Source organism: Ambystoma mexicanum, chromosome 1p, assembly GCF_040938575.1.
Source record: "Ambystoma mexicanum isolate Mex_15411 chromosome 1p, UKY_AmexF1_1, whole genome shotgun sequence".
NCBI lineage: Eukaryota > Metazoa > Chordata > Amphibia > Caudata > Ambystomatidae > Ambystoma > Ambystoma mexicanum.
The window spans coordinates 1,068,519,709-1,068,546,208 of record NC_090921.1 but is presented as its reverse complement, the minus strand read 5'-3'; the positions used below and the strand labels follow the sequence as shown (position 1 = coordinate 1,068,546,208).

The 26,500-nt window shown below is 50.2% G+C and overlaps 1 protein-coding gene across 3 annotated transcripts in view; it reads right to left on the bottom strand.

The window, feature by feature from the left end:
* The window catches only part of ARHGEF11 (Rho guanine nucleotide exchange factor 11), a 1,841,770-nt gene that overhangs the window by 1,243,377 nt on the left and 571,893 nt on the right, over positions 1 to 26,500 (bottom strand). For all 3 annotated transcript variants that reach the window (XM_069604553.1, XM_069604546.1, XM_069604551.1), the window contains exons 6-7: positions 8,856 to 9,034; positions 7,631 to 7,702 (exon numbers count right to left, since the gene is read on the bottom strand). In XM_069604553.1, coding sequence (XP_069460654.1) covers positions 7,631 to 7,702; positions 8,856 to 9,034 — 251 coding nt within the window. The remainder of the gene's footprint in view (positions 1 to 7,630; positions 7,703 to 8,855; positions 9,035 to 26,500) is intronic.

Genomic DNA, 26,500 nt, shown 5'->3' with positions numbered 1-26,500 from the left:
ATGCACCTCTTAGAGATCAGGACCCAACCTGAATCCCTGAAAACCATCAAGCATCACCTCAAGCGAACTTGGGAGGACAACCCCCATTCCTCAAAATAAAATCACCTTTACAAGATTAAATAGGGCTTACCTGACCGAAATAAGAAAAGGCAAAAAAGTAATTCTATAGAAACCGGATTTCTAACTCCAATAACCTGAGCAGGGAACTCCATAATATAATCGCTGTATTCAATACCCTGAGCTGCTCAACTCATCCCTCACCACACTCACAATCATCCTGCTACATACTATCTGACCACTTACACAACACCACTATGGAGAGAGACACCTCTCCATCCTCTCCACCATAGCTTTGGCCATCCCTCCCCCTTTCCTCCGGTCCTATCCCTCCACGGCCCGCTCGGTCAGTCCTCTCCTCATTCACACCCATTTCCCACTCTGATTTCCTAAAATTCCTAGCACTAAGCCGGCCCTTGGGCTCCCCTGGAGATCCCTATCCAGCTACACTTCTTTAAAAAAAATCCTAACTATAACATGTACTAGCAACGTTGCTCGGCCCATTATTAACAATTCTCTCTCATCTGGTGTCTTCCTAGAAGCCTTCAAAACCTCATGTCAAGCTCCTTCTCAAAAAGCCCTCTCTCGACCCCTACTTCCTCCGAACTACAAACCCATCTCCAACACCTGCTTCATTGCTAAACTTCTAGACCGCACTCCTTACAAGCAACTTGGCCTATTCTCAGAAGCCAACATGCTTCTTGACCCAGCCCAATCTGGCTTTAGACCCCTTTGAGCAATCGAAACCGTTATTGTGTCTCTCTGGGACGATCTACAAACAACATGTGCCGCACTAATCCTGCTTCATCTATCTGCCGCTTTTGACACCATTGATCATGCAATTCTCATGGACAGGCTTCACACACTAGACATCAGAGACTCTGCTCTAAAATGGATCTCATCACCATCGCAAATCATGCCCCTTCCGCCTTTCACCGCTGCCACCGCCCTGTCCTGATAGGGGTCCCTCAGGGAGCCTCCCTGGTACCGCTTCTCTTCAATCTCAACCTCACCCCACTGCCGGCACTCATCCGCTCTCAACATTTCATCCTATAACTATGCAGGTGAAATCCAGATCATTTTCAAGAGCTCCAAAACACCAGAATCCCCCCAACCTCTCCTCCTGCCTCTCTGCAATTGATCACAGCCAACCACCTTCTCCTCAACCCTGAAAAAACTGAAATTCTAATATGCAGCAAAACCGCTCTCATCCCCCAACAGATACCCTGGCCACATGCCCTACGAGCCCCACCTGCAGCTTCCACCTCTGTAAAAAAAAATCTGGGATGCACTATGAACTCCGAGTTATCCCTCTCCCAACCCATCAACTCTGTATCCAGAACTTGCAACTTCTATTTACGCATCCTAAGGCAAATCTTCCCTTGCCTATCCTACCCTCAGACTCTCACACTTGCCATTATTCTCTCCCGCTTAGACTAAGCAAACTCCCTCTATTTAGGTTCCAAGCACAACACAGGAAACTCCAACACATCTAAAACTCTGCAGCCAGACTCCTCCTCGCCCTCTCCTCCACAGAACATATCACCCTGCCCTCAGAGTACCACACAGGCCCCCTCTCAGCCATTGAGCCACCTTTAAAGCCATATGCAACACACACTGCACCCTCCATAACACTGAACCAGAGTTCCTCTGGGCCAAGATCACCTGCTAACATCCCACCAGATGTCTCTGATCTGGCTCGGCACTCCTTTATGTTATCCCCCCTACCCCACCAGAATGGGAGGATCCGCCTTCTCTATCCAAGCCCACTCCATCTGGAACTCCATTCTACTACATATCTGCCACAACAAACACTACCTCTCCTTCAGAAAGGACCTAAAAACAAGGCTATTTTCAGGGGCGCCCTGAAACCTGTAGAGGAATGGAGTCCCTCCCCACCCTCCCATTTCCATCTCCATCACAACATCATCAGTCCTCCAGCCACAGCCACATTCCTATCCAAACCAGTCGCTCAGCAAGGTATAGCATAACACGGATCAGCCAGGTCATCCACATCCCCCTAGCAACGACAGTGCAAATCTCCACCCAGGGACATAACCTGACACCAAAGGCAGGACCGGCCGTTACCGCGACGGCCCACCTTGCAAACTGGCAACCACAGACCACCATCCACACAGCTCAGTCATCCACCAACTATGGACATGCCAGGCTGCTGCTAATGTAATGCCCAATGAGGAACATGGTCACGCTCCACTAGGCGGAAGGCGGCTGTAATCACATTAGCCCCTGTCCAGTGACACCTGCATACCTCTTAATACACAGTGCACATCGACAGTCCAGTCTATAAACTACCACACAGACTCCAAGCCTTAGAGCTCCTTCCATTACCCGAAACCCGGTATTAAGATACCTTATCCTCCGCCTGCGCCTCTCACTACACCTACAAGACCTAGGATTTAGCCCATATAATGCCCCTTTATGTATGCGCATTGCCAGCGAATGACAAATAAAGATAAGCGGGGAGCCTCAATAACGCAACTAGAAGACAACCAGTCTATCATGCCTAGAAGATGCAATATGATAGCTTGTCCATGACGCTCAGAAGATCTATTATGGTGCTCCAGCATGTGGGCCTAGAGGACTCCAGCACACGGACCACAGCGCCAACAACAAAGATCCATTCGAACCTCAAGGTACGTATAAACGCACCACTTCAGTGGACATTGGCCGCAGGAATGGCTACCCGCACTCAGGCACCAGAATGCACCGACGATCTCAGACAAATTTGGGTTAGCTGGGCACATAACATTTTGCCCACTTACACCAGACCAAGCCTCAACACCTCTGCCGTTACAATACAGTGGCGACCTATAACAATATTCGGTCCAGCTCAACACAAGTCTCTGACACTCACACACTCTCCTGACCTCCCTCAGCACCCGTCCACATGCCTGCCCTTTGGGGATGCTTACAGGAGCCCGGGCCAGCCCATCTAGTTCCTTATCTTGGCTAAAAATGCACACACGCATTCTAAACCTCTATGAGAATTTCCCATACTGTGTACTGCGATCCCTGAGGGCGTTCCCACCACACGCACGTTGAGACTAAAGAATACAAATCCTCATGAAGAGTGGACGGGCAAGAACGATTTGAAGCTGAGCCCAGGAACATGATGCAGAAGCCATGCAAATGTGGATATGGATACGAGGCTTACGGCTTTTTGACTTGATTAGCCTTTAAAGAAATACTTCCAGCACCCAATTCCAATCAGAATAGAGCCAAAAAGAAACATCTAGAAAAAGAGCTTCTAGAAAAACATCTCCAAAAATTCCAACTATGCCATAGTCCCCCTGGCGGTGGAACTCAGTGGGAGGATCTCATGGGAAGGGAAGACCCGCTTTGGGACCAGTGACTACTATCTAGAAGGAAAGCAGCATTCTCATCCAACTCAGGACCCTGGTGCCCCTTTCCAAAGTTATCGCACCTTTCCTTCCTACCCTCACTCCCCTTCACACTTACAGTCACATCCCATCTACACTGCAAAGGCAACTCCAAAAGAGGATATTGTGACGAGGACAAGTACTAGCGAGTTACCATCTCAATACTCACTTAGAGACGAGGAAGAAGGCTAGTGGGTTAGACACTCCATGCTCACTTAGTACGGAGACGAGGGAATGTGGAGTAGCACGGAGTCCAGGTTGGAAAGAGACATTGAACAGTCTAGTTGTTTATGCCCCGTGAATGGCCAAATTAAGATAAATGATGAAGAAGGACTCGACAAGCCATCAAGCCCTTCCAGGAGGAACCGCAAGAGCCGAATTGAGAGCAGCGTGGAAGTGGGCGCTGACCGGGACGTCGTCCTGAGGAGGAATGAATCCAGGGCTGGTCCAGGCTGGAAGGACTGCACAGCCCAGAAGTAGCACAAACCTCCTGATGTCCCAGAGAACGGGAAACCACAAAGACGAACGAGCACACCTGTCTGTGCAGTGGGAGAGAAGCTACAGGAAGGTACCAGAGTACCATGTGTGAGCCCAGCTGCCTCAAGGGAGACATCACAAACCGTGTACGCAGAAAGCTGCAGGGGCTCGTAAACCTTGAGCAGGTCACTACACATGCCGGAAAGGCAAGTATGGTACTCGCACCAAAATAGTCCACAGAGTTGTACTAAGACTTGTCAGGAGAGTGAACCAAGTCAACAGAAAGTAGAAATACCTTCGGAAAGGGGAATCTGGGATTCGCACCCACATCAGACAAAGACTTGTCGGGAGAGCAAACCAAGTCTTCAGAAAGAAGAAATAAGTCACGCTTGGGGCTCACACCCAAATTCATATGGGAAACCATAATACAAGTTGCGAAGAACATCCATATGATATGATATGATATGATATGATATGATATTTGTAACGCGCCTATACACAAGTGTTTCAAGGCGCGACGAGGCAGGGAGGGAGGGAAACAAGGGGAAGACAGACAAACGATCCTACTAGGCCAGGTGTCATTCAGATCGCGCAAGTGCAGAGGTAAGGGGAAAAGGAGAAAGTGCAGGGGGAGGAGGTGGGGGGGAAGTGCGGTACAAGGTAAGTAGCGTAAAAATAAATAAATAATAAATAATAAATAAAAGGGCCAGCTGGTGGCAAAGTGCGAGGTAAGTGCAGAGCAAGTGCTGGGAAGGGGGCTGTAGGGATGCAGTGACAGTCCCACAGTGCAGGGGGAGCCAGGGAGGCAGTGCAAGTGGAGAGTGGCTGGGACCTGGACCGAGGTCGCTGAGAGTGGCTCAGATGCAGGTTTAGTGCAGAATTCAGTGGGGAGTTAAGCAGGTTTAGCAGGGGAGAGGGAGAGAGAAGGCAGAAGCGAAGAGGAAGGTTTTGAGGTGCTTCCGGAACCGGAGATGGTTCTCCTCAAGTTTCAGGGAGGCAGGAAGGCTGTTCCAGAGGGAGGCCCCTGCTGCGGAGAGAGATCTACCCCCAGCTCGTTGCTTCGAGAAGCGGCTGACCATGAGGGAGTTGGAGAAGGATGAGCGAAGGGCTCGTGAAGGAAGATATTTAGGAAGAGAGAGTTGAAGGTATTTAGGCCCCAGGCCCCAGAAGGCCTTGTGGACAATGCAGAGGGTTTTGAACTTAATCCTCGCAGCCACTGGGAGCCAGTGAAGAGATTTCAGTCCTGGAGAGATACGGTCCCTGGGCTTGAGGCCAAGGACAAGTCTCGCAGTTCTGTTCTGGATAAGTTGCAGAGGGCGGAGAGTGGAGGCAGGCAGATTAAGATAGAGGCTGTTACAGTAGTCCAGCCTTGAGAGAACCAGGGCTCGGGAGACAGTGAGCTTCTGGGGGAAGGAGAGGAAGGGAAGAATACCTCTGAGGAGGTGCAGCTGGTAGTGTGACTTCTTAGAGACGTCAGATATATGAGGAGAGAAGGAGAGTGTGGAGTCGAAGATGACCCCAAGGTTTTTAGCCTTGCAGGTAGGGGCAGGAAGGGGGCCAAGGGAGGCCGGCCAGAGAGCTGCAGGGAAGGAGGGAGTGGGTGTGCCGATGAGTAGAATCTCAGTCTTACTGGCGTTAAGGCAGAGGTCATTGGCGGCACACCATTCCTGGATAGCAGACAGACAGTCGGAGATGAGGGAAGGAGAGGAGGAGGCCGAGGGTAGCCTGAAAATGAGCTGGGTATCGTCCGCATAGCACTGGAAGTAGGGGCAGAGAGCGGCGATGCGGTGGGCAAGGAGTGCCAGATACTGGTTGAAAAGCCAGGGAGAGAGGTTGGATCCCTGGGGGACACCACAGGTGGAGAAAAAGATGTCAGAGAGGAAGGAGCCCATTTGGACCTGGGAGGGTCGACCGGAAAGGAAAGAGGTCAGCCATGCCAGAGCCTGACCAGTGATACCCAGGTTATCACGGAGACGGTTGAGCAGGATGGCATGGTTGACAGTGTCAAAGGCAGAGGAGAGATCGAGCAGAATGAGAACACAGGGAGTGTTGGAATCGAGGTTCAGGAGCAGGTCCTCACGGATGTTCAGGAGAGCAGTTTCCGTGCTTCGGGCCGCTCTGAAGCCGGATTGATGGTCATGAAGATTACCAACAGATTCAGCATGGAGGTTAAGCTGGGAGATGGCCAGTTTCTCCAGGAGCTTGCCCAGGAAGGGAGTGATGGAGATTGGGCGATAGTTGGCCGGGCAGGAGGGGTCGGAGGAGGGTTTCTTGAGGAGGGGGTGCACAAGGGAGTGCTTGAGGGGGGATGGGAAGACTCCAGAGGCGAATGAGTGGTTGCAAAAGGCAGCCAAGGCAGGAGCCAGGGAGTCGATGTGGTCCTTGATGGTTTTGGAGGAACAGGGGTGAACCTGTTTAGACGAGGCTTTCATAGATCGGACTTGTCTGGAAACCTCATCAGCAGATGGACACTGCATCACTTGGTGAGAAGGAACTAGGTCTGCATCCAAGCGTCAGAGGCCCATACAGCTTGGAGAGAGCATCCAGGCAATACATGAACAGTGCATCACTTGGTGAGAGGGAGCCAGTACATGGTTGAGGTGAGATGTATGCCCAAGCCTGGGCTCGTCGAAGTCACAGAAAGACGATCCTTGCCGACAACGGGCCCCCGCTGCCGGTAGCCACTCCATGATGGTAGACTAATAAGAAAAATCCACACATTTCGAGGCGCGAAGCACGATGACTCCCAACACTAGCAACTTACTAGCGACAATGGCTTCCAGGGGTGGAGCTTAGGAGGGTGGGCGTCATTAGTTGGGGCAGTATGAGCCAACGGACAATGATTGGATATAGAGGAGACTTATTTATTTATTTATTTATTTATTTATTTATTTGCAGAGGATTCCAAGCCTGGCGATGGGGAATAGAATCAGAGACCCACACAGCTTGCAAAGCTTTTAAGTACAGTAGCCAACAAAGGAAAGGCAAGGCTACCAACCAGGGTCTGGGACCCCAAAGAGTGGATTTTTAAGCTTGAGGAAGCTTTGGAAAAACATTTCTACGACAGCCAAAGAGTGGCTGGAGTCAGAGCAATGGAATCCGACGAGGACTGCCTTTTGTCCAGGGGAACAGAGACACCCCTATAGCACCAGAAGACACCGTTTGGTTTAGTTAGTTTGGCATTCAAGGGACAGAGTTAGGATTTATGCACTGGGCAGTGGGGCATTTACATTCTGACAGTAGTTATTTCCGTTGAGGCAGGGGAAACCCCTCTAAGAGTTAGGGCAAGTTAGGGTTTTCATTTCCTTTTAAACATGTTAATAAAAGTGTATAGCCAATACCATGGCCATCTGCATCACAGTCTTACTTCTGCACCCGTACATAACACAACCTGCTGCAACTAGGTTTTGCTGTAAAAGCTGAGCCACCCAACCCACTCATAAAAGATTAAACGCATTCCCGTTAAAGTTCACTAAGTGGTCTACTAAAGGACAAACCAGAGACTCTACCTTTAGAAAGTAGTCTCATACAAACAGTTGTACAGAAGGCAACTCTCGTTACTGGTCTGCAAACTACATATTACACAATCCTGTCGCTCTGGTTCGGAGTCTGAAGCCCTAGTCCAGTGTAGCATCATTTAAATTGTCAGCTTTGGTCAGTAAAATGGTGGTCTTCAATTAATTCCGTAAACATACCTGTAGCTCCGTCTCCTCTTGCCTCAGCATGTTGCGTAAAATTTGAGTGGCATGCTTTTGAACTTCTGAGTCCTAGGATAGTAGAAACATGATTAAGGCAACAACAAAGTCCAGGTAAACCACAATGTTTCAGTTCAGAAGTGATCCGAAGCTCCACCAGAAGATACAGCCCACATCGATGATAATCCGGTTAGTGGTTACATAATACCCTAAGTTCAGATGGAAGAATTGGAGCATCGAGCTTGACAGAAGAATTGCAGATAACTACTGAGTGTCATAAAGTAATGGTACCTTACCACTGCCCGCAGTGATAGAAGGGGACCCTTCAGGAGTTCGGCAGAATAAATATTACAAATGTTCAGAAGATTCCGCTACCAGAGTACTGTTGACAAGTTACTAGTTGTTGTCTTCTTAGAGGGCAAGAACCTCTGCTAGGAGAATGTACTAACAGGGCATCCAGATAAGATTCCTCATTATTTAAGTCAGATTGCTAGATATTACACAATGTATTTAGGGCTCAGTACTGCCCGAAGTACCACATTCCAGCTAGAGGAGTTTTTGTGGCAGTGGAGATAGAAGTTAACCCAAATACGAGAGTTACTTAGTTGAACAAGTTGATATATCCAAAGACCCCAGAACAGCTGAATCGCTGTTCTGAATAGGGAATGCAATGCATTAAAGGAACTGGATATGCCTTGTCTAATGGAAAGAGAACTATGACTGTGTAGTCACTTACTGTCTTTTATAGCAAAGGGTACAATACAAAAAACTCTTAGCAAGGTCGCACTATATATGAAAGAAGGAAAGGCATGATATAGGATTACAGGAGTTTTTTTTTTTTTTTTAACTGTGAAATAGAAGCAGGTTTGATACTACTGAAATAATCCAAATTTAGAAGGTATGAAATTCAATTTCAGGATTTAGTACTTTGTAAAACCAAGAAACACCAATGATGTTGCCAATGCAGTGTGCGTGTCACATATCAGGGAGAGTATAAAGACGCAAACATTTCTTGGGCATTGTGACTTTTGGGTTTCACCTTGGAGGACTCATGTCACTCACCTGAAATGTTTAAGATTGGATCTTTACAAATTGCTCATAGGAGGATTTCAAGCGACCCAACACGAAACTATTTATTATTGTTAAAAATCAGCTGTTCTTAATAATGCTTTCCAGGTGCAGTTAACCACAGATCAAAAGCTGTCATTCAAAAACCTGGTAATACCTGTAGTGGTTTGGGTCCAGTGATCCGCTGCGGTGGAGGTAGTGGAGGCGGGGGCGGTGGTGGAGGGGACATTTGGGCTCTCCTGTGAACCCCAGAGGCTCCAAATTCTTGTGGCAAACCAGAGACCCCAGCAGATGGAGGAGGGGAGCCCAAAAGTGTCAGTGCAACATAAGCGCCAGCTGGTGAGGAGAAGAGGAAACTCTTAATTAAATAGCAACACTCCTTTGAGTAAGCATCAATGCATACTGTAGCTCTGAAAAAGAAAAACAAGGAGGATAGCCGGTAGCCAAAAGATTGCAATGCAGGCAAAGGTTCACTTGTCTGGCTTGAAAAGCAGAAGAATACAAAATTAAACAAATGTGCCCTTTGACCTGGGAATTTGTGCTCCGAGACAGTCGAGACGAAAAGAAAACATGCAGACATTATGAAGATTATAGCTACGATCGGTATCAATACACGGAATCTCTTGTGACAGAGGCTGTCAGTCTATTGCCAGAAGGCAGATTCATATATAGATGTGTGTGGAGCTTCGGGTGTGCGTATACATGCATATCTCTCTCTTTCTCTCTATACATGTGTGTATACATGTATACACAAACAGATAATCATGTTACAAAGTCAGGATAGTGACGGCAGTTATGGTTAAGTAGGACTCCCCATCACAATAGCACTTTTTCAGAGGTTTGCAAGTTTAGCGTTGTTTGACGGATCATCACAAAACTTTCATAGTCTGATCTACATTTATTTGGGAATTTGAATGTAAAATTATGTGAAGTTCCTTAAATGGGATACCAAGATATAGCAGGGGAGTCGAAAATGTAAGTTTACCACACATGTCTCCTAGGGGAACACTTGCTCACGGTTACAGGCCAAACCTCTGGATGAATTATTTGAACAAGGATCAGCTGTGCTCCACTACCGAAATTGGTTTTCCACAAGTTCGGTGCAAATCCATCCAGGGGACTGTTTGAACTCAAGCCAAAAATCATACTGATATATGGGTCCAATGAACCATAAACTCACTTTCAGGGAGTTGACATACACTTCGGTGGACGCTGATAAGCTAGGATGCAATCAAACTGGCTAGTCCAAAAACAATCGATCTGGTTTTTGTGGGGGTTTGGGGCGGGAGTGCAAACTTTTTGGGCACTTTGGGGTGGGTTGGTGAGGGTGGAGTAAGGTCAGAGGCCAAGCTCTAGGAAAAGTGGACACTGGCAACAGCCACAGGCCATGGCTTGTAACTCGTGGACACACAAATGGGGGCAAAGTGGCTCTGACCCTATTTGCCACTGGGTGTCCTGCAAAGGCCTCTGGCATGGTCATGGTCAGGCCCTGGGTAAAGCGCCCATTGCAGTAATTATGATTCCAACGGGAGCGCACACGTGTAATTCTATTGCGTTGCAGACTGAATTCCAAACAAACTTCCACAAATGATGTAACTCATTTTTTTAAATGTATATTTTTATATAGCGCAAACAACCCTATTATAACAATGCGCTAGCTAAAGAACCACTAATCAACATGAACAAAAGCAAAAAAAACATCAGTAGTGGTAGATTATTACACATCATGGGAAAACGATAAGGAAGAAAAGGAAATGCACCCAGAAAGTCAGACTTCTAAGACAGACCCTCGGAAGGATATCCATAATGTGAAACACATGCTCGGTGTGACATTATGCACATAGTACCAAATATATTTAAAACTATTCTTATCTCGGATGAATCAGCCTTCATATTTCTAGTTTTCAGAGGAACGCCGGTAGATTGCTCTCACCACCAGAGTCTATGGAAATACAATGCAAGATGGCACCCAATTCTGGGATGCAGACATTTCTCAACAATATACGGAGCTGCCATAACATTGCTGAGCCACTTAATGTACTCCTTACCCAGGTCAGAGTTGTATTGGGCGGGGCCTCTCAGGGATGGGGAGATCCACTAGTGGCAACAATAGTGCTTCTTCTCTGCTGGATACAGTTACCAGGCCTAGCGTCCACTAAAAGGTCTTAGATTATTTGGCTGATTTGCAGAAGGGAGGGGAGGCGAGGGTGGGGGGAGGGGGAGCAGGGGGCAGTGGATGGAATCCATATTCAAGAGCTCAGATTGAATAATATTAAGAACCGAATGAGTGCACACACTGGAGAGTACAGCATCTTTATGAATGACTATTCGATGCAAACGCAGAGGTGTTCATATGGCATTGCTCTGGTGGTTTGGAACATTTGGCAAGAGATGGAAGCTGCGCCAGTACGGTTCGAATGTGATGACTACTGAAGGTCATTTTCCCTTGTAAGCAAGGTTAGAGGAGAATTGCCCTTTGACAACACATGCTGAAGTACCAATGTAAGGGTTTCAATTCTACTTGCTGCTCCTTCCTCGTTACCAGTAAGGCTGAATAAAAGGGCAAGGGGGATAGAGACCATTGTATCTATTTCATAGACATCTGTCCGTTTATCAGACGAGTACCACACAAGAATTTCAGGAACACAATCCTCAACATCCTCAACCTAGGGCTAGCTGCTAAGTAGACATTACTTGTGGGGTGAAATAATTTAATTGGAAATTGAGGATATGCCTCAACCTCTTGAAATTCTCCTTTTCTCAACTGCTCATTGACATTCATGCAACAAAGCTTGGATTCTTTTTTCGCTTCCTCAAAATATGGGGGAAGAGAAAGCCCAGATACAGAAACTCCTTTCTAATTTCTGTCCTTTTTTTGGACACATGGAACGTCCAGGACATCTTGAGCTGGACGCATGGTCATAGTAGAGGCTTCGAGGACCAAGGATGACTTTTTTCGACCTCTAGATACAGATTTAAGGACTTTATTAGGTAAGATTTTCACAGAACTGGTAAACCTTCCTGACCTTGGTCAACCCCAGAACCTTTTGCTTTACTAGTGGGATATTTTTTCCTTAATACCTCTGGGAGTGGGAGACTTTTTCTGCACTCTCAGAATCTTCTACTCTTTTTATCGGTGTAATTTTTTAGACTCTCCATAGTGTCTTTTTAAAAGTTATCCTCTTTAACAACTTATTGGCAATACATGCCTGTTGTTGCTGGGTTGCCTTAGGGGCTCCCTGTTAGGCAGGAACCTGTGCAGTTCCCTTGGGGACCACTGCAAAAGATTTAGGACTACAGGTGTTGGCAGTAAACCCACTTGGTAGCAGTCTGTACCACCCAGATTTACCTGGTAGCTGTGGCTGAGCAGTCAGACTTCCCTCAAGAAGAGTTAGGCAGTATGTAAAGTGTACACAATAGGCACTCAGACACAATAGCACAAGCAAACACTGACCAGAGCTTTGGTATCAAGGTATATAATTATTTATTTAAAAACACACTTATTGAAACACTCCAGCACTATTAGTGTAAATCACTCTAAACACAGTTACTATTATATATACATCCCTTATTCCTTATCAGACAAGTCTTAGTTAACACCACTTATTTCCAGACAGAGGTGAGCGCTTAACTATAGATGGCACTCCAATAAGTTAACGAAAAAGGGAGGGGAAAAAGGCAGAATGTAGGAAAATACACCACACTAATACTTAGGAACTCTTAAGCAAGTCAGGAAAGTCAAAAGTTACTTGTGAGCCAAAGTCCATAGGCCGGGCCCACTCTTGGAGAGAGCAGGGCACAAATGCACCTAAGATCACACAATGACAACAGGCTTAAAAAGTCTTGCAGGGAGTTTAGAAAAGGAACAAGTTACTTACCTGTAACTGTTGTTCTCCAGCATGGGTCTGGCATGGATTCACATGCTCATGAATATTCCCCGTCGTCAGGCTGGGAATCCTCGGTAAAGAAAAAACCAGTATCAGTTTCGTTTCTGATCTGTCTTTCGTAGTAATAACCAATCACTGGTCTCTGCGTCATACTGACCACAGCCAATGACTGCCCTCTACCTAAGCACCGCCTCTGGCAGCCATCTTCAGATTTGGAAGCACGTGAAGTGGCAGTATGACCAAGTGAAGAGCCGCAGAGGGGTAGGCGGGAGGGTTCGCATGTGAATCCATGCCAGACCCATGCTGGAGAACAACAGTTACAGGTAAGTAACTTGTTCCTTCTCCAGCATGGGGTCTGGCATGGATTCACATGCTCATGAATAAAGAATACATAGCAGTACACACATGCACAACCACGGGAGGTGGCAAAGGCTCAACATAAAGCATCACATCAACTCAACATTAAGCATCTTACCTCCTCACCAGGCTCACCTCAGGCGCACAGGTTGCGCAGCACTGCTTGGCCGACCCTGGACTCCTCCCTGGAATCCCGGTCGACGCAGTAGAATTTCGTGAAGGTGTGCGTCGACCTCCACGTAGCAGCCCTGCATATGTCCAGCAGGGGCACACCAGATAGGAACGCCGTGGTAGCTGCGATCGCTCTGGTGGAATGGGCTCTCGGACGGCCAGGCAGCGGTCGGTTTGCCAACCGGTGACAGTACATGATACAGCCGGAGAGCCATCTGGAAATGGAAGCCTTCGAGAGAGCCTTCCCCTGATTGACAGGTCCAAAGTTCACAAAGAGTTGTGACGTCTTCCGAAAACACTTTGTGCGGTCTACGTAGAACTTCAGCGCTCTAGCCACATCCAGCGAGTGCAAAGTCCTCTCAGCCGGCGACGAAGGCGACGGGAAGAACACAGGCAACACCAAGGGTTCGTTGAGATGGAAGTCCGACGGTACCTTGGGCATGAAGGAGGGGTGCGTCCTGAGCACTACCCTCGTGTCGTGGAAAGTCAAGTACGGGGCCTTGCAGGAAAGGGCCTGGATCTCTCCCACTCGTCATGCGGAGGTGATGGCCACAAGAAAAGCTGTTTTCCACGATAGAAACTTCAACGGGGCCGAGTGCAGAGGCTCGAACGGAGGTCCCATGAGCTTGGTCAGCACCACGTTGAGCTCCCACGCCGGAGCCGGAGCCTTCACCGGCGGGAACGATCTGAACAGTCCCTTCATGAACTCCTTCACCAGACGATGAGACCACAAGGACGTCCGCCCCGTGGTTCTGGTGTATCGGGAGATCGCAGCAAGATGAATCTTGATGGACGCGTGTGCCAGACCAGCTTTGGCCAGCGTCAGCAGGTACGGCAGTACTTGGGGAGCCGTAATCCGTAGAGGGTTAATCTTCTGTGCGTGGCACCAGACAGAGAACCTCTTCCATTTGTGTCCGTAGCATTTAAGAGTCGAGGACGCCCTGGCCTTTGCAAGAACCTCTCTGCAATCGGCCGGTATGTCGTATCCTCCAAACTCTAGCGCTGCAGGAGCCAGGCCTGCAAGTTCAGCGACTTCGGGTCGTGGTGGTGGATGGCGCCTCCTTCCCTGGAGAGTAGATCCGCGTCCGTCGGCAGCTTGATCGGCGGGGACGCTGACAAGTCCAGAAGGTCCGGGAACCATATCTGCCTCGGCCACGCAGGTGCGACGAGGATCATCCTGCACCGTGACCTCTTGAGCTGGTTGACGAGCCGGATTAGCAGAGGCAAGGGAGGGAACGCGTAGAGGAACAGGCCCTCCCAGGGGAACGAGAAAGCATCGCCCATGCTCCTCGTCTGGGGAAACCTGCTGGCGAACCTCCGGCACTTGGTGTTCGTCGCCGTCACGAACAGGTCGATCTGGGGTGTGCCCCACCGTCGGAAGAGGCGATCCACCAGATCCTGCCGTAGTTCCCACTCGTGGCACGAGCGCAGCTCCCTGCTGAGTGAGTCGGCGATGGTGTTTTTTATCCCTGCCAGATGAAACGGCACCAGAAAAATCCCTTGGGCGACGGCCCAATGCCACAGGTCCTGCGCCTCCTTGGACAGCGCTGGGGACCTGGTTCCGCCCTGTTTCCTGATGTAAAACATGGTGGTGGTGTTGTCGGTGAAGATCCTCACCACCTTGCCCTTGAGGGACGGAAGGAAGGACCTGAGGGCCCAAAACACTGCACGGAGCTCCAGGACGTTGATATGCAGGGACTTCTCCGTCGGGAGCCAGAGTCCTCTTGCGTGCAGATTTTCGGTGTGCGCTCCCCACCCTTCCAGGGAGGCATCCGTGGTCACAGTCTCCTGGTGGGCTGGGGTCTGGAAGTCCATGCCCGCCGTCAGATGCGCGCGGGTGCCCCACCACCGTATCGCTCGTCGGAAACTCTCGTCGAGCTTGATCCTTTCCTCGAAGCTGCCCGTCGTCTGGATCCAGCGCGCATCCAGGAATTCTTGCAACGGGCGCATCCGGAGCCTGCACATGGGAATGAGGTAGATGCAGGAAGACATCATCCCGAGGAGGGACTTGATGGACCTCACCTTGGCCGCGTCGGCCACCAACATCCGTTGCACCTTGCCCAAGATGGTCCTGGTCCTCTCCTCCGACGGGGAGGCCAGAAGGGACACTGTGTCGAGCCTCGCTCCCAGAAACAGTGCGACTTGCGCGGGCACCAGGTGGGATTTGGCGTAGTTCACGGAGAATCCCAGGTCCGTGAGGAGTTGGACGGTCCTTGCCGTGTGGACCACGGCGAGCTCCCTCGTCTTGGCGCGGATGAGCCAGTCGTCCAGGTAGGGGTAGACGTGAATCCCCTCGCGGCGCAGCTGCGCCGCCACCGGTGCGAGGCACTTGGTGAATACCCTGGGTGCCGACCGTAGTCCGAAGGGAAGGGCTTTGAACTGGTAATGACGCCCTTGGACCACGAATCTGAGGAATTTTCGGTGCCCCTTTAGGATGGGAATGTGGAAGTAGGCATCCTCCAAATCCAACGACGATAGGAAGTCTCCTTCCTCCAGCTGACCCAGGACGTGCTGGAGGGTGACCATCCGGAACTTCTGCGCCTTGATGAACTTGTTCAGACGTCGCAGGTCTAGGATGGGGCGCCATCCTCCCGTCTTCTTCTTCACGAGGAAGTATCGCGAGTAGACTCCGGAGCCCCGAAGCCTCTTTGGGACGAGTTCGATGGCGCCCTTTCTGAGCATCGCCTTTACCTCCAGGAGAAGTTGAGGGACGTGAAGTTCTTTCCTGGCCACGGGGGGGGACGCGCGGGCACCTTCTTTGAAACTCGAGCGCGTGGCCCCGGGCCAGGGCGTCCAGCACCCAACGGTCGGTGGAGATGGACTCCCACACGCTGACGAAGCCCGCCAGCCGGCCTCCCACCGGGGTGCTTCGGTGGGGGCCCGACCCCACGAACGGTTCAATCCTGCTTGGACGCGGCCTTGCCGCCTTGACCTCCTTGGCGACGACGGCGGGGTCCGCTAGACTTGCCTCGTCCTCTGTAGGCCTCTTGCGACGACGAGCGGGCCGCTTGACGGTAGGAAGCTAAACCGCCGCCGGAACCTTTGGAGGCGCCCTTGCCTCCGCCGCTCCGAAAGGGCGTTCGTCGTTGCTGCAGGACTCCAAGGGCCCTGGCCGTCTCAGTATCCGCCTTGATGGCCTGAAGGGAATCGTCCACTGTCTTCCCAAACAGGTTGTTCCCGTCGAAGGGCATGTCCAGGACTCTGGTCTGGACGTCCTGCCGAAAGTCCGTAGCTTTGAGCCATCCACGACGTCGAAGGCAAACGCCGTTGCCCAGCTGGCGGAACCCAGTGTCGGCGATGTCCGTCGCCACGGTGATGGCGTGGTCCGAGGCCACCTCACCTTCCTGCAGGATCTCCAGGGCCTCCGCCCTCTTGTCGTCCGGCAGAAAATCCAGCAGGGGAGCTATCTTGTACCAGAGCTCCCTGTCGTAGCGGGCCACGATAGCCAAGGCGTTGGCCGCTTTAATCGTCGTCGCTGCCGACGAGATGACTCTACGTCCCATAGCATCCAATTTCTTTCCCTCGCCGTCCGGCGGGGAAGTCGATGTGGAGGCCGCACCCCCCCCCGCTTTCTTCCTGGCTGCCGCGGAGACGACGGAGTCCGGGGTAGGCTGCGCCCGGAGGCATAGGGGGGCCGTGTCCGGGACCCGGTACTTTTTCTCGTACCGGTCTCTTCTAGCTGGCGTCGTGGAAGGGTTCTTGAGGAGGGAAAGGCCCTCATCCCAAATGTCGTCCAACAGAGGCACTGCGAGGACCGTCTTCCTCTTGGCCTCGCGCCGCTGATAAAGGAAGCCTTCCTTTTTCTTCTCCTCAGGGCAGAGTTGGAAAAGCTCGGAAGCCCTGGAGATCATGGAGTGGAAAGATCCGATCTCGTCGGGCGGAGAAGCCCTGGTGGGAGGCGACGACGGAAAATCCTCGTCGTATGCCTCGTCGTCCGTACCCGTCGCTGCCGTGTCAGTCCCCGTATCATCCCCTCGGGTGGACGGGGAGGAGGGCTGGACGGGGCGCGACGGTTGAAAAGGAGGTGGTGGATGGATCCTTCTTTTCTTGGTAGGGGAACACCAGAAGGTCCCGGTTCTGGATCCCCCGACGGGAGAGGTTCCTCCGTCGGTAACGGTAGCCTCGTCCTTATCTCGGAGCATAAGGACTGTATGGCCAACAAAATGGCCGCCGAGTTGTCTTGCGGCGCTGGCAGAGGGGAATCCGACGTGCGAGCAGGGGCCCCGTCGGTATCCTCGACGATGTCGTCGTCGTCACCTGCGTCGGGGTCCATTCCGACGGGCTGGCCTTCTTCCACGCCTAGGCCGTGGCTTAAGACCTCGATCAGCTCCTCTTCTGAGGTTGAGGCCGAATCTACGACGACGCCCTGCCCCCCCTTCTTCTTCCCCACGGAGGGTTTCACGGGGGTCCTATCGATGGGCACAAAGGAAGACTCCCTCCGCGGAGGCATGGAGATTCTGGGCCCTGAGGTCGTCACCACTGGTGTAGCCACCACAGGCTGAGCCAGGGCCGCCGCGACCGTTTCGATAGAGGGCTTGGTCGGATGGATCAAGGCCTTCACCACCTTAGGTGCGCTCACCGCCTTATCCTTGAGGGAGGGGGCACTGCCACGCTCCTCCTCTGCCTTAGAGCTCGACCGGGGCCTCTCCAGGAGCTTCGCCGGGTGCTCGGCCTTCCTCTTACCCGACCCAGAGCGTTGGCTCGTGGTTGATGGTGCCGGGGAGGGTGCGCCCTGCCTGGCGCCCGTAGAGCCCGACCGTTCGGCGCTCCCGGTGCCAGCGGACTCGCGGTGCTTGGCCTTATGTTGGGCCCCCGTCGCCGGGGCGCCCTCAAAGGTCTTAGAAGACCGCTCGGATTTCTTCTTCTTCTCGCCAGACGGGCTCTTACCCTCCAGCCAGTTGGCGAGACGTTGATGGCGGTCCTTCATGGTCCGTTCCGACATGTTGCCGCAAAACGCACAGTCCTTCTCCACGTGCGTCTTGTCCTCATGAAGGCAGTAAAGGCAGAAAGAGTGTTCGTCCTCCTTGAAGACGTTCTGCAGCTGGCATCCAGGGCAGACCCTGAACAGCTTTCCGGGCGTCGAGCTTCCCTTCTCCTGGGCCATCTCCGAGACCGGGCCTGAGAAGCTTCTGGAGTCCTCCGAAGCGTAGCTCGACGAAATCTTCACCCTTGAGGGGCACAGATGAATCCGACACGGGTCCCCGTTGATCGGATGTAGGATCGGTGGAGCTTGAGGCTCTTTTGACCGAAAGAATCGAAGTTTTTTGTGAAAAAGCGCGAAAAATAGCACTAACGCTCGAGAGCAATAGCACGAGGATCCCAAGACATGAACGTGCGGTAAAAATCTGAAGATGGCTGCCAGAGGCGGTGCTTAGGTAGAGGGCAGTCATTGGCTGTGGTCAGTATGACGCAGAGACCAGTGATTGGTTATTACTACGAAAGACAGATCAGAAACGAAACTGATACTGGTTTTTTCTTTACCGAGGATTCCCAGCCTGACGACGGGGAATATTCATGAGCATGTGAATCCATGCCAGACCCCATGCTGGAGAAGTTTTAGTTAGGCTCAGAAAGGTTTAGCCAGGGTCTCCCAAGCTAACCCAGGGTCGAAAGCCGGGGGCTAAATCTACCTCGTACAGTCGGTTGCAAGGGAAGCCAGGCGGAACACGGTACCTTATGTGGAAAGGATCCTCCAGGGGGGGCAGTTGTTCCTGGCAGCGGGTGAAAGTCACAGCGTCGTCCAGAGGAAGAGAAGATCTCGACGTGGAGGAAAGATGAAGGTCGTTGCACTGCCAGGGAAGAAACCAGCCGCAGAGTTTTCTGGTTAAAGGTACTACCCTTTGATTTGCGGTAGTGGTAAAACGTGGTATCCCGGTTGCCCTGGTGCTTGGCACAGGCAAGGCGGCCACGAGATGCTCCAGGAAGCGAAAAAGGAAGCAGACTGGTTATCCCCACCAGTCGAAGGAAAAAGACTCTCCGGGCTGGAGATCTCCTCTGTCGTTGGGAAAAGTGGTGAGACGGTTCAGCAGGGCTCCACCGGTGGTGTCGTCGTAGCAGGTCGGCTCAGCTTCTCCCTCGTCGGATTCCTAGGTCCTGTGGCGACTTCTAAAGTTCCAGTCCCCAAAGCCCTGCTTTTATGCAGACAACTCCCATTCACTCAGCCTAGTTGTCACTCAAACATGCTAAGTAGTGAGCCGGCCGGCTCACCACTTGGGCCAATCAAGACTGAGTGCGACTTGAGTTGCCTAGGCAACTCAGTCCAGGGTGCCTAAATCCCCCTCCACCCCTCCTAAGTACCCCAGACAGAGTGGCACCACTTTGGAGGGCTTCTGTGGAGAAGCCCGCCAAAAAAGTGGAACAAAGGGCTCAACTTGGGTTGGAGTCACAGAAGCAAACACAAACGCCATTTTAGAACCGAGTTTTGGCAAAAAATACCAACCAGAGAATTAATATTAAATAAATAAACCGGCGGTATGTTCGAGGCTATAGGAATTAAATAATGAAAGTTGGTAGCCTCAAACAATGGGAAATCCCATAGAGATATATTCGCGGTCGAATATAAAAAGTAGTATCCACTGCCACCAGCCAAAACTTGATCAGGAGGGACGGAGACGTGCCCCCTCGACTAACAGACCCCGGGGCAATCGAATTGCCCCGGCCAGTACGTCCACAATATGATGGTTTGTACTGGTTCTGTTCTGAATTTGAGACTACTAAAGTCAATGGTGACTTTACATGCCCTGGGAGACAGTCCGTCCCAGGGTATGGAGTCTATATTGGGGGGTCACTATGACACCCCTGTCTTACTGCACTGAGGGTGCTGTGTAACACACATCACAAAAACACATGAAGCCCTATGGCGTAAAAGACCCCATAGCCCATTAAACACATCTAGAGTCAAAGAAACACACTCAAATCATGCCCAAGAGTGAGGGTAAAAGAGTCTCACTCTTGGCAGGAGAAATAAATAAACCCCAAAAATCCAGAAAAGCTGCTGGGGGACTCACTAGGTTAGGAAATTCAGCCTAAACAGAGAATTCTCCCTAACACTCCCCCTTTAGCTTTCTTTTGCTAACCTTGGCAGAACTACAGTTCTCAAGGGTGGAAAGGATCTTTGGATCCCTTTTATATTTTATTCTGTGAAGCCAGAACACCACACCTTATGTGGAGTGCTGGGGAGCTACACTGTATCCCTTTTCACACTAAAACTAACAATTCTGTTACAGGGAAAAGCTTACATTCAATGGCTGGTGGCACTGATAACTTGCATTAATTTGGTGCATCTTTACCGCGGGCTGTGTGCACAGCTGCAGTAAAGGCACCTAAGGGTGCTGCTCATTTTACCAAAATGGTCCCAGTCTTTTTTCGCCATTGTAGTGTTTCTTGTTCCTTCCCCTGACATCCATGGTGGGAAATTCCTTTGGGTGATTTTTTCATCTTCAGCGCGAGTCCTCTGGACTCCCCACCCAGGTTCCAGTCTGTCTGTGAGGACAGGAAGCGAGGGCGGTGTCCAAAACTCCAACGCCCTTTGTTTTCCTCCTTGCCTGAATGGGGACAAATCCCAGTGGGGGCTGGCTGCCCTGATTGGCCAACCAGACCACCCGTTCTTGTAAAATGCAGGGAGAGAATGCAGAAGTTGTCTTGTAATTCCTGTTAAATACTACGAACCTGGAAGCTGAAGACCAGTCGACCACTGGAACTCAAACCGAAGAGGAGGATGATGAAGGAAAAGCAGTAGAGACTATTTCCAGCGACCCGAGAGAATGCTGTGTAACCCGAGCCTGCTGTAGCTCTTCCTTCCAATCAACCTGGGGACTCCGAAAATGAGGAACGTGACCCAGAGCCTGGTGAGACCCACTAGACTCAAGAGGACCTGCATTTTGAGCCATCCCACGCATTGCTGCGACGTTGCATTGCTGCAATACCCCAATACACTGGGACCTCAAACTACTGTGCGGTGCCCGGTCTTCCGAATTCCAAATCTCGCATTAACTTCATCGGCATTCTGGTGGATCTCCAGAGACATGAATCGAGTCTGTAAAGTCCCCACAACCACCAATGCTGGACCATTGTAACAATGAGAATTCAACCGCGATTTTCTGTTTTCTGTGCTCCTTGAAAAGGAGCCAAAACCGCAGAACCACATTCAGCCGCAGGGAAAACGTTGCCTAGAGCCTCCTCCATCGATCCCTGCAGCAAAGTCCCTTCCAAGGTCCTGTTTTCAGTCACCACGACAAGGAATCCACTGAGCAGGTTTTTTGCTGGAGATCCTGAAATAGTCCTGCTGCAAACTCCTCTTCAGTGCTGAGGTACTGTGTTGGCTTGGGTATTTACCTTAAGTCTCTTGGGATTTCTGTGTAGCTGTGGGGTGTTTTCTGTGATTGGGAGGTCTCTCGTCCAGTGCACCCAGTCCCACTACTAGAATCCTGCTACGGTGTCTTCTGTGATGCCCCTGAACCCTCTTCTAACTCAGAAGTAAAGTACTTGCCTGTTTGCCCAGTCTTCCTAAGGAACTCTGACTTTTGCTACTTAAGAACCTATCTTGGCACTGCAAGAGTTCGTTGGTAATTGTAACGAACAATTACAGAAGTTCTTACTTACCTTGGATGTGTGATGCACTATTCTTAACAGAATGTTTAACATCTTTTCTTTCCTAGAAACTGTAACAGAAAGTAGATGTGAAGGTATATTACTCTCCTGTGATAAGGTTGTGCCACTTCCCAAAAGTAATGTGTTGGTTTCACCAGGGTTATTGAACTAGTGTCCTCCAACTGTTGGTATCACCAGATTAGTCTTGTTAGGATAATTGTACGAGTGTCCCCCAACTGGGTTTTGCTTCCCCTGACTTGCTGTTAGCCTATCCAGAATAAGTCTGTATAAGGTTGTTGCCTACCTAGAATAACTGAGTTATTAAGTAAAGAGTAACATTGGGTTTTGCTTTTCCTGTACTGTTATAGACAGACTCACAGAGTCTTTGGTTCCAACTGTCCCTCATGAGTCATACATAAGGTACTTGTATAGCTGGGAAAGATCTAACCTGGATTTCATTGTGAGGTTAAAAACGTATATGGGTTTTAATTACCTTGAGTTAGCTGTCATCCCAAAAATAAATTACCAGAGTTACTGCTCATCTCATTCTGGGTTTCACTGATCTCAAAAGCACCTGTAATTGAATGTTACATCCTTAGGTTCTACTCGCCTAGTATAACCGTGTGCTATCACAAAATAGTTATAGGTTTTTACTGTACCTAGAATAAGTGTTCCACTATTCACCAAAAGTATATTGTCCAGTTGACTGACTGTGATTTGTACTGAGCGTCACTATACAACTGGTAGGGTCACTATACAACTGGTAGGGTCTACTGCTGAATGTAATTGTGAAAGTAACCATTTGTTTTTACTCCCCAAGAATAGGTGTGACCTATACTGAATGCGTATGAAGAGGCTTTGACTTCCCTAGAACTACTCTTAGGTGGTCCAAATAAGGTTTATACATTGGTCTGTGTACCTTGAAGTATAGTGTTGTGTTTTTATCAATTGTGATTTCATATAATGTGTTAGTATGTTTTCACCCTAGATTTATCTGAGCCTACCTGTATTTAAATACATTATTTATGTCTACATAATTCTACAGCCCTCTCTCCCTCCTATGATGGGCCTGGCTGCTCTGTCTACGCTACCCTGAACTCAGGTGGTACAGCCTTATACGGCCTCAGTTGAATGGTTTTACTAAGCCCTTAGTTGGACTTCAGAAAAACTGTCCCAACAGCCTTGACTGTGCTATTTGGGTCATGTTTGAAGAGGAAACCTAGCCACCTATTGGCAGCATTGACTTTAGTTCCTATAGCCCTCAACTGCTGCATCTGTGGATCTGCTTCTGTTGGAAGGCGGGCTGACTGTCCGTGCGACCCTGAAGAGCATGAAAAAGATGCTGTTTTGCTTGTTTCCTACGTCATCTCTCTACTAGTAGACCATCGGGTGAGTTAATCGTGCCTCTGCAGCTCTCATCTCTCCCGCATCTCCTTCCATCTCTCTGCCCACCCATGGCCCTCTCCATCTCTCCTATTTACTTCAACTGCTACTCTATCACCTATCCCTCCTCCCTCCTCCCTCTCGAAGTCTGGAAGGAGAAAGCTCAAAGGGAATCTCCTGGTTTGCAATCCAGGCCTGCCCATCGCTGACATCTATGTCAACGCCGCTTCCAGGCAGACTGTTATAGACATCCTCTTTTTCGCTCCATCCCCTTAACTATGGACTCCACTTATGGTCTTTGTCCTCACTCCCTTCTCCTCTTCTCCCATTAATGGAGGCACCAGATGGGAATTATTCTTCGCCGGTTTCTCATCCTCTAGGTGCATCATTAATGTCCATCTCAATGGCACGGTCATGACCCAGGGCTCTAAAATCAACCTTCTCCTTGACAGGCATCTTCCTTCCTGTATCAACTGCATCCTTCTCCGCCTCTGATGGGTGTACCACATCCCAGTACTCCCCCTTGGATGTCCTTCAAAGATGGTAATCAGATTCATCTTGCAACCTTCAACTCTCACTCTTCTGTCAAACGCGCTTCTGATTTCGGTCTAATCTTTGAAGGCTTTGACCTTGAGTTTTTCGCCCTCACAGAGATGTGGTTCACTGCCAGCTCATCACTGCTTTTGACACACTCCTTCCTGACAGCTACAAGATCCTTTCCAAGCCCAGGCCTAACTGGTCGGGAGGTGGAGTGGCCTTGATCTTCCCTGACTGGATCCCTGCCACCATCATTCCCACCCAGTCCTACTCCTCCTTTGAATGCCTCGTCTGCAGGCTTGGTATCTCGCCATCCCTTTCGCAGACTCTTGCTACCATCTACTGGACCTGTGGTCCGGTCGCACTCTTCCTTTCCGAGTGGTCGAACTTCTTGCCTCTACCTCCAAACTCCTCCTCCTTGGCGACTTCAATATTCACCTGGATATTGTCTGAGGTGGCCACCAGTCGCTTTCGCAGCCTCTGCAACGTTCTTTCCATCACCATCCATCCTTCAAGTCTGACACATTCTGCCAGACATACCTTGGATGCTATCATATCCTCTGACATACCTATCTCCAACCTTCGCACTACTGCTCTCTCCTGGTCTGACCACTTCCTCCTGTCTTCTTATCTTGATCTCTTAGGTCCCCCTACTACGCCTTTGCCGGCACCGCTTATCTCCTTCTCAGTCATTCCACCGATGAAGCGAGTGTCAGTTGCTGCCTTCGCTACCACCTTCATTCCCCCTCCCTCTCCTGCCAAGGATGCCCTTGCTGACTCCGTCCTTGCCAATCTTCAACTTTCTATCACCAACACTCTGGATATCCTTGCCCCTGTCATGAGAATCTGAATGAAACCTACATCTAAGCGTAACACTTGGTATGACTCTGACCTAGCCTCTCTAAAACACAAGTGCAGAGTGGCTGAGCAGAAGTGGCGGCCCTCAGACGCATCCTCTGACAAACTGGCATGTCGCCTACTCCAAAGGCATTACAGATTCTCCATTTGCCGTGGCTTGTCAATATTCCCCTCCTGGGGATAAGGACACACCTGGAGAAAAGCCTCCCTAAAACCCTGTCACAGAACCCCCCTACCCTCATGGTCACCCTTTCCTCCCCACCATTGATAGTGGAACCATGTGTTATTGTATGAAAAAGCCAGCCAAGTACTGCAACGAGATGGCTCAGTGGAGGCATGAAGATTGTGTTCGAAGTTACGTGCGGGCGTAGTCAACAACTTGAAGCAGAAAGCAAGAATATACTCATCATGCAAGTCCTGCCCAGGTGATTGAAACCGGGAGGACCAGAGATGCATAGGAGCCGTTCCTCCAGGGGGAGGCCACAAAGAAAAGGAAACTGCTACAACGTCCCAGGAGTCGGCTGGAAGCCAACTCACCATAAGGAAGAGGCAATCGAGGTGGTGGCACGACCGGAGAAAGGTGGACCGTGAGGTCTGAAAACAGTGCTGAGACCACCAGCTGGAGCCTGCTGCAGAGCAACGTAAGTATCGGAAATCGCAGAGGAAGGATCCAGCGACCCCGGGAAGAACTGGAGCCATGTCCAAACAGAGAACAAGGTAACGGGAATGGCGGGAAGACCAGGAGGGTTCCGGGAAGCCATACCAAGAAGCCGGAGTACATCAGGAGTCATCCCGTTCATCACAATGATCAGTCCAAAACCACTACCCAAGCAGACTGTGTTGGGGGATATCTCCCTCTGCGCAATAGCCACACGAACACCATTGGAAAATAAACTCTTCATCACAACAAAGAAACCAATAGAGAAATGTATAGAGAACCCTGGGAAGGATATTCCTTGTAAGAATGATAAATGGAAGCCAAATGAGGTGAGCTTCTATTCTTCCCCGGGGCAGATACAATTCAAATTATCTGCATGTGTGTTTAAAGAATACTGTGTGGAACCTTGACAGAAGGACCAGGAGAAGGGAGTCATTCCCTGACCCCCGCTGGTTGGACACTGAAGGAGTTCATTCTGTTGCGAGACTGAAGAGTTAAACCAGAAGAAGGGAGTCATCTCCTGGTGAAGGAAATCCAAACTTTTCTTTACTTAAAAGCTTATGTTTCTAGTGTTATGATGGTTTCTGATGGCGGACAGAGAATCATTATTTCGACAGACATTCTGACAGTTCTCTAAAGTGTTCCTGGTTGAGGCAGGGCAAGCCCCTTAGAAGTAGGGAAAGATGGGTTTAATTATTTATTCAATAAAGTGTTATAGCCCACAACATGACCCCTCCAATACCCTCAAATTACCGACCCCCAGACTTTGATTTTCCAAAATTTCTTTGGGGGGGTCACTGGGGGCACGAACTTCCGCCATTGATTCCAGTGAGAGGTACCCAGGAGTTGCAAGTTTGAGGTTTGGGCTGGTAATGCAAGATGCAACCACTATCGTGAAGGAATGCAGAATACAATAATTCAGGCCTCCTTAGGACACTTCACTGGGTGGAGGAAGGAGAGTTCCAGCAATGATCACCATTTGCAGGCGACGAGATGCGTCCTTCCAGTGGTGGTCATAGCCCCTGCTCCAGAACAGGTTCCCCTGAAGGTGGGAATCTAAAATTCATGGAGTAGGCGACTTGTGGAACATGCTGGCGACAACCAGTTCGACAAATTTGGAACTGGTGAGGTAGCCCACGAGAGAGCTGGCCAGTCCACCAGGCAGTCCAAGGATACTTCCGAAGTCTCTCAAGGGCTGGATCCACGAGAAGGCATGAAGACTAGTTGGTCCCACTAGTCCAAGAGCTGAAGCACCACTCGGGGGCTTTGGAGATGAGGCAGAGGAGCATGGCTTCACCGAGCTGGACACAGGAAGAGATACTGGGCCACTTGAGGAATCTTATTTTGATCTTCAGCAGGCTG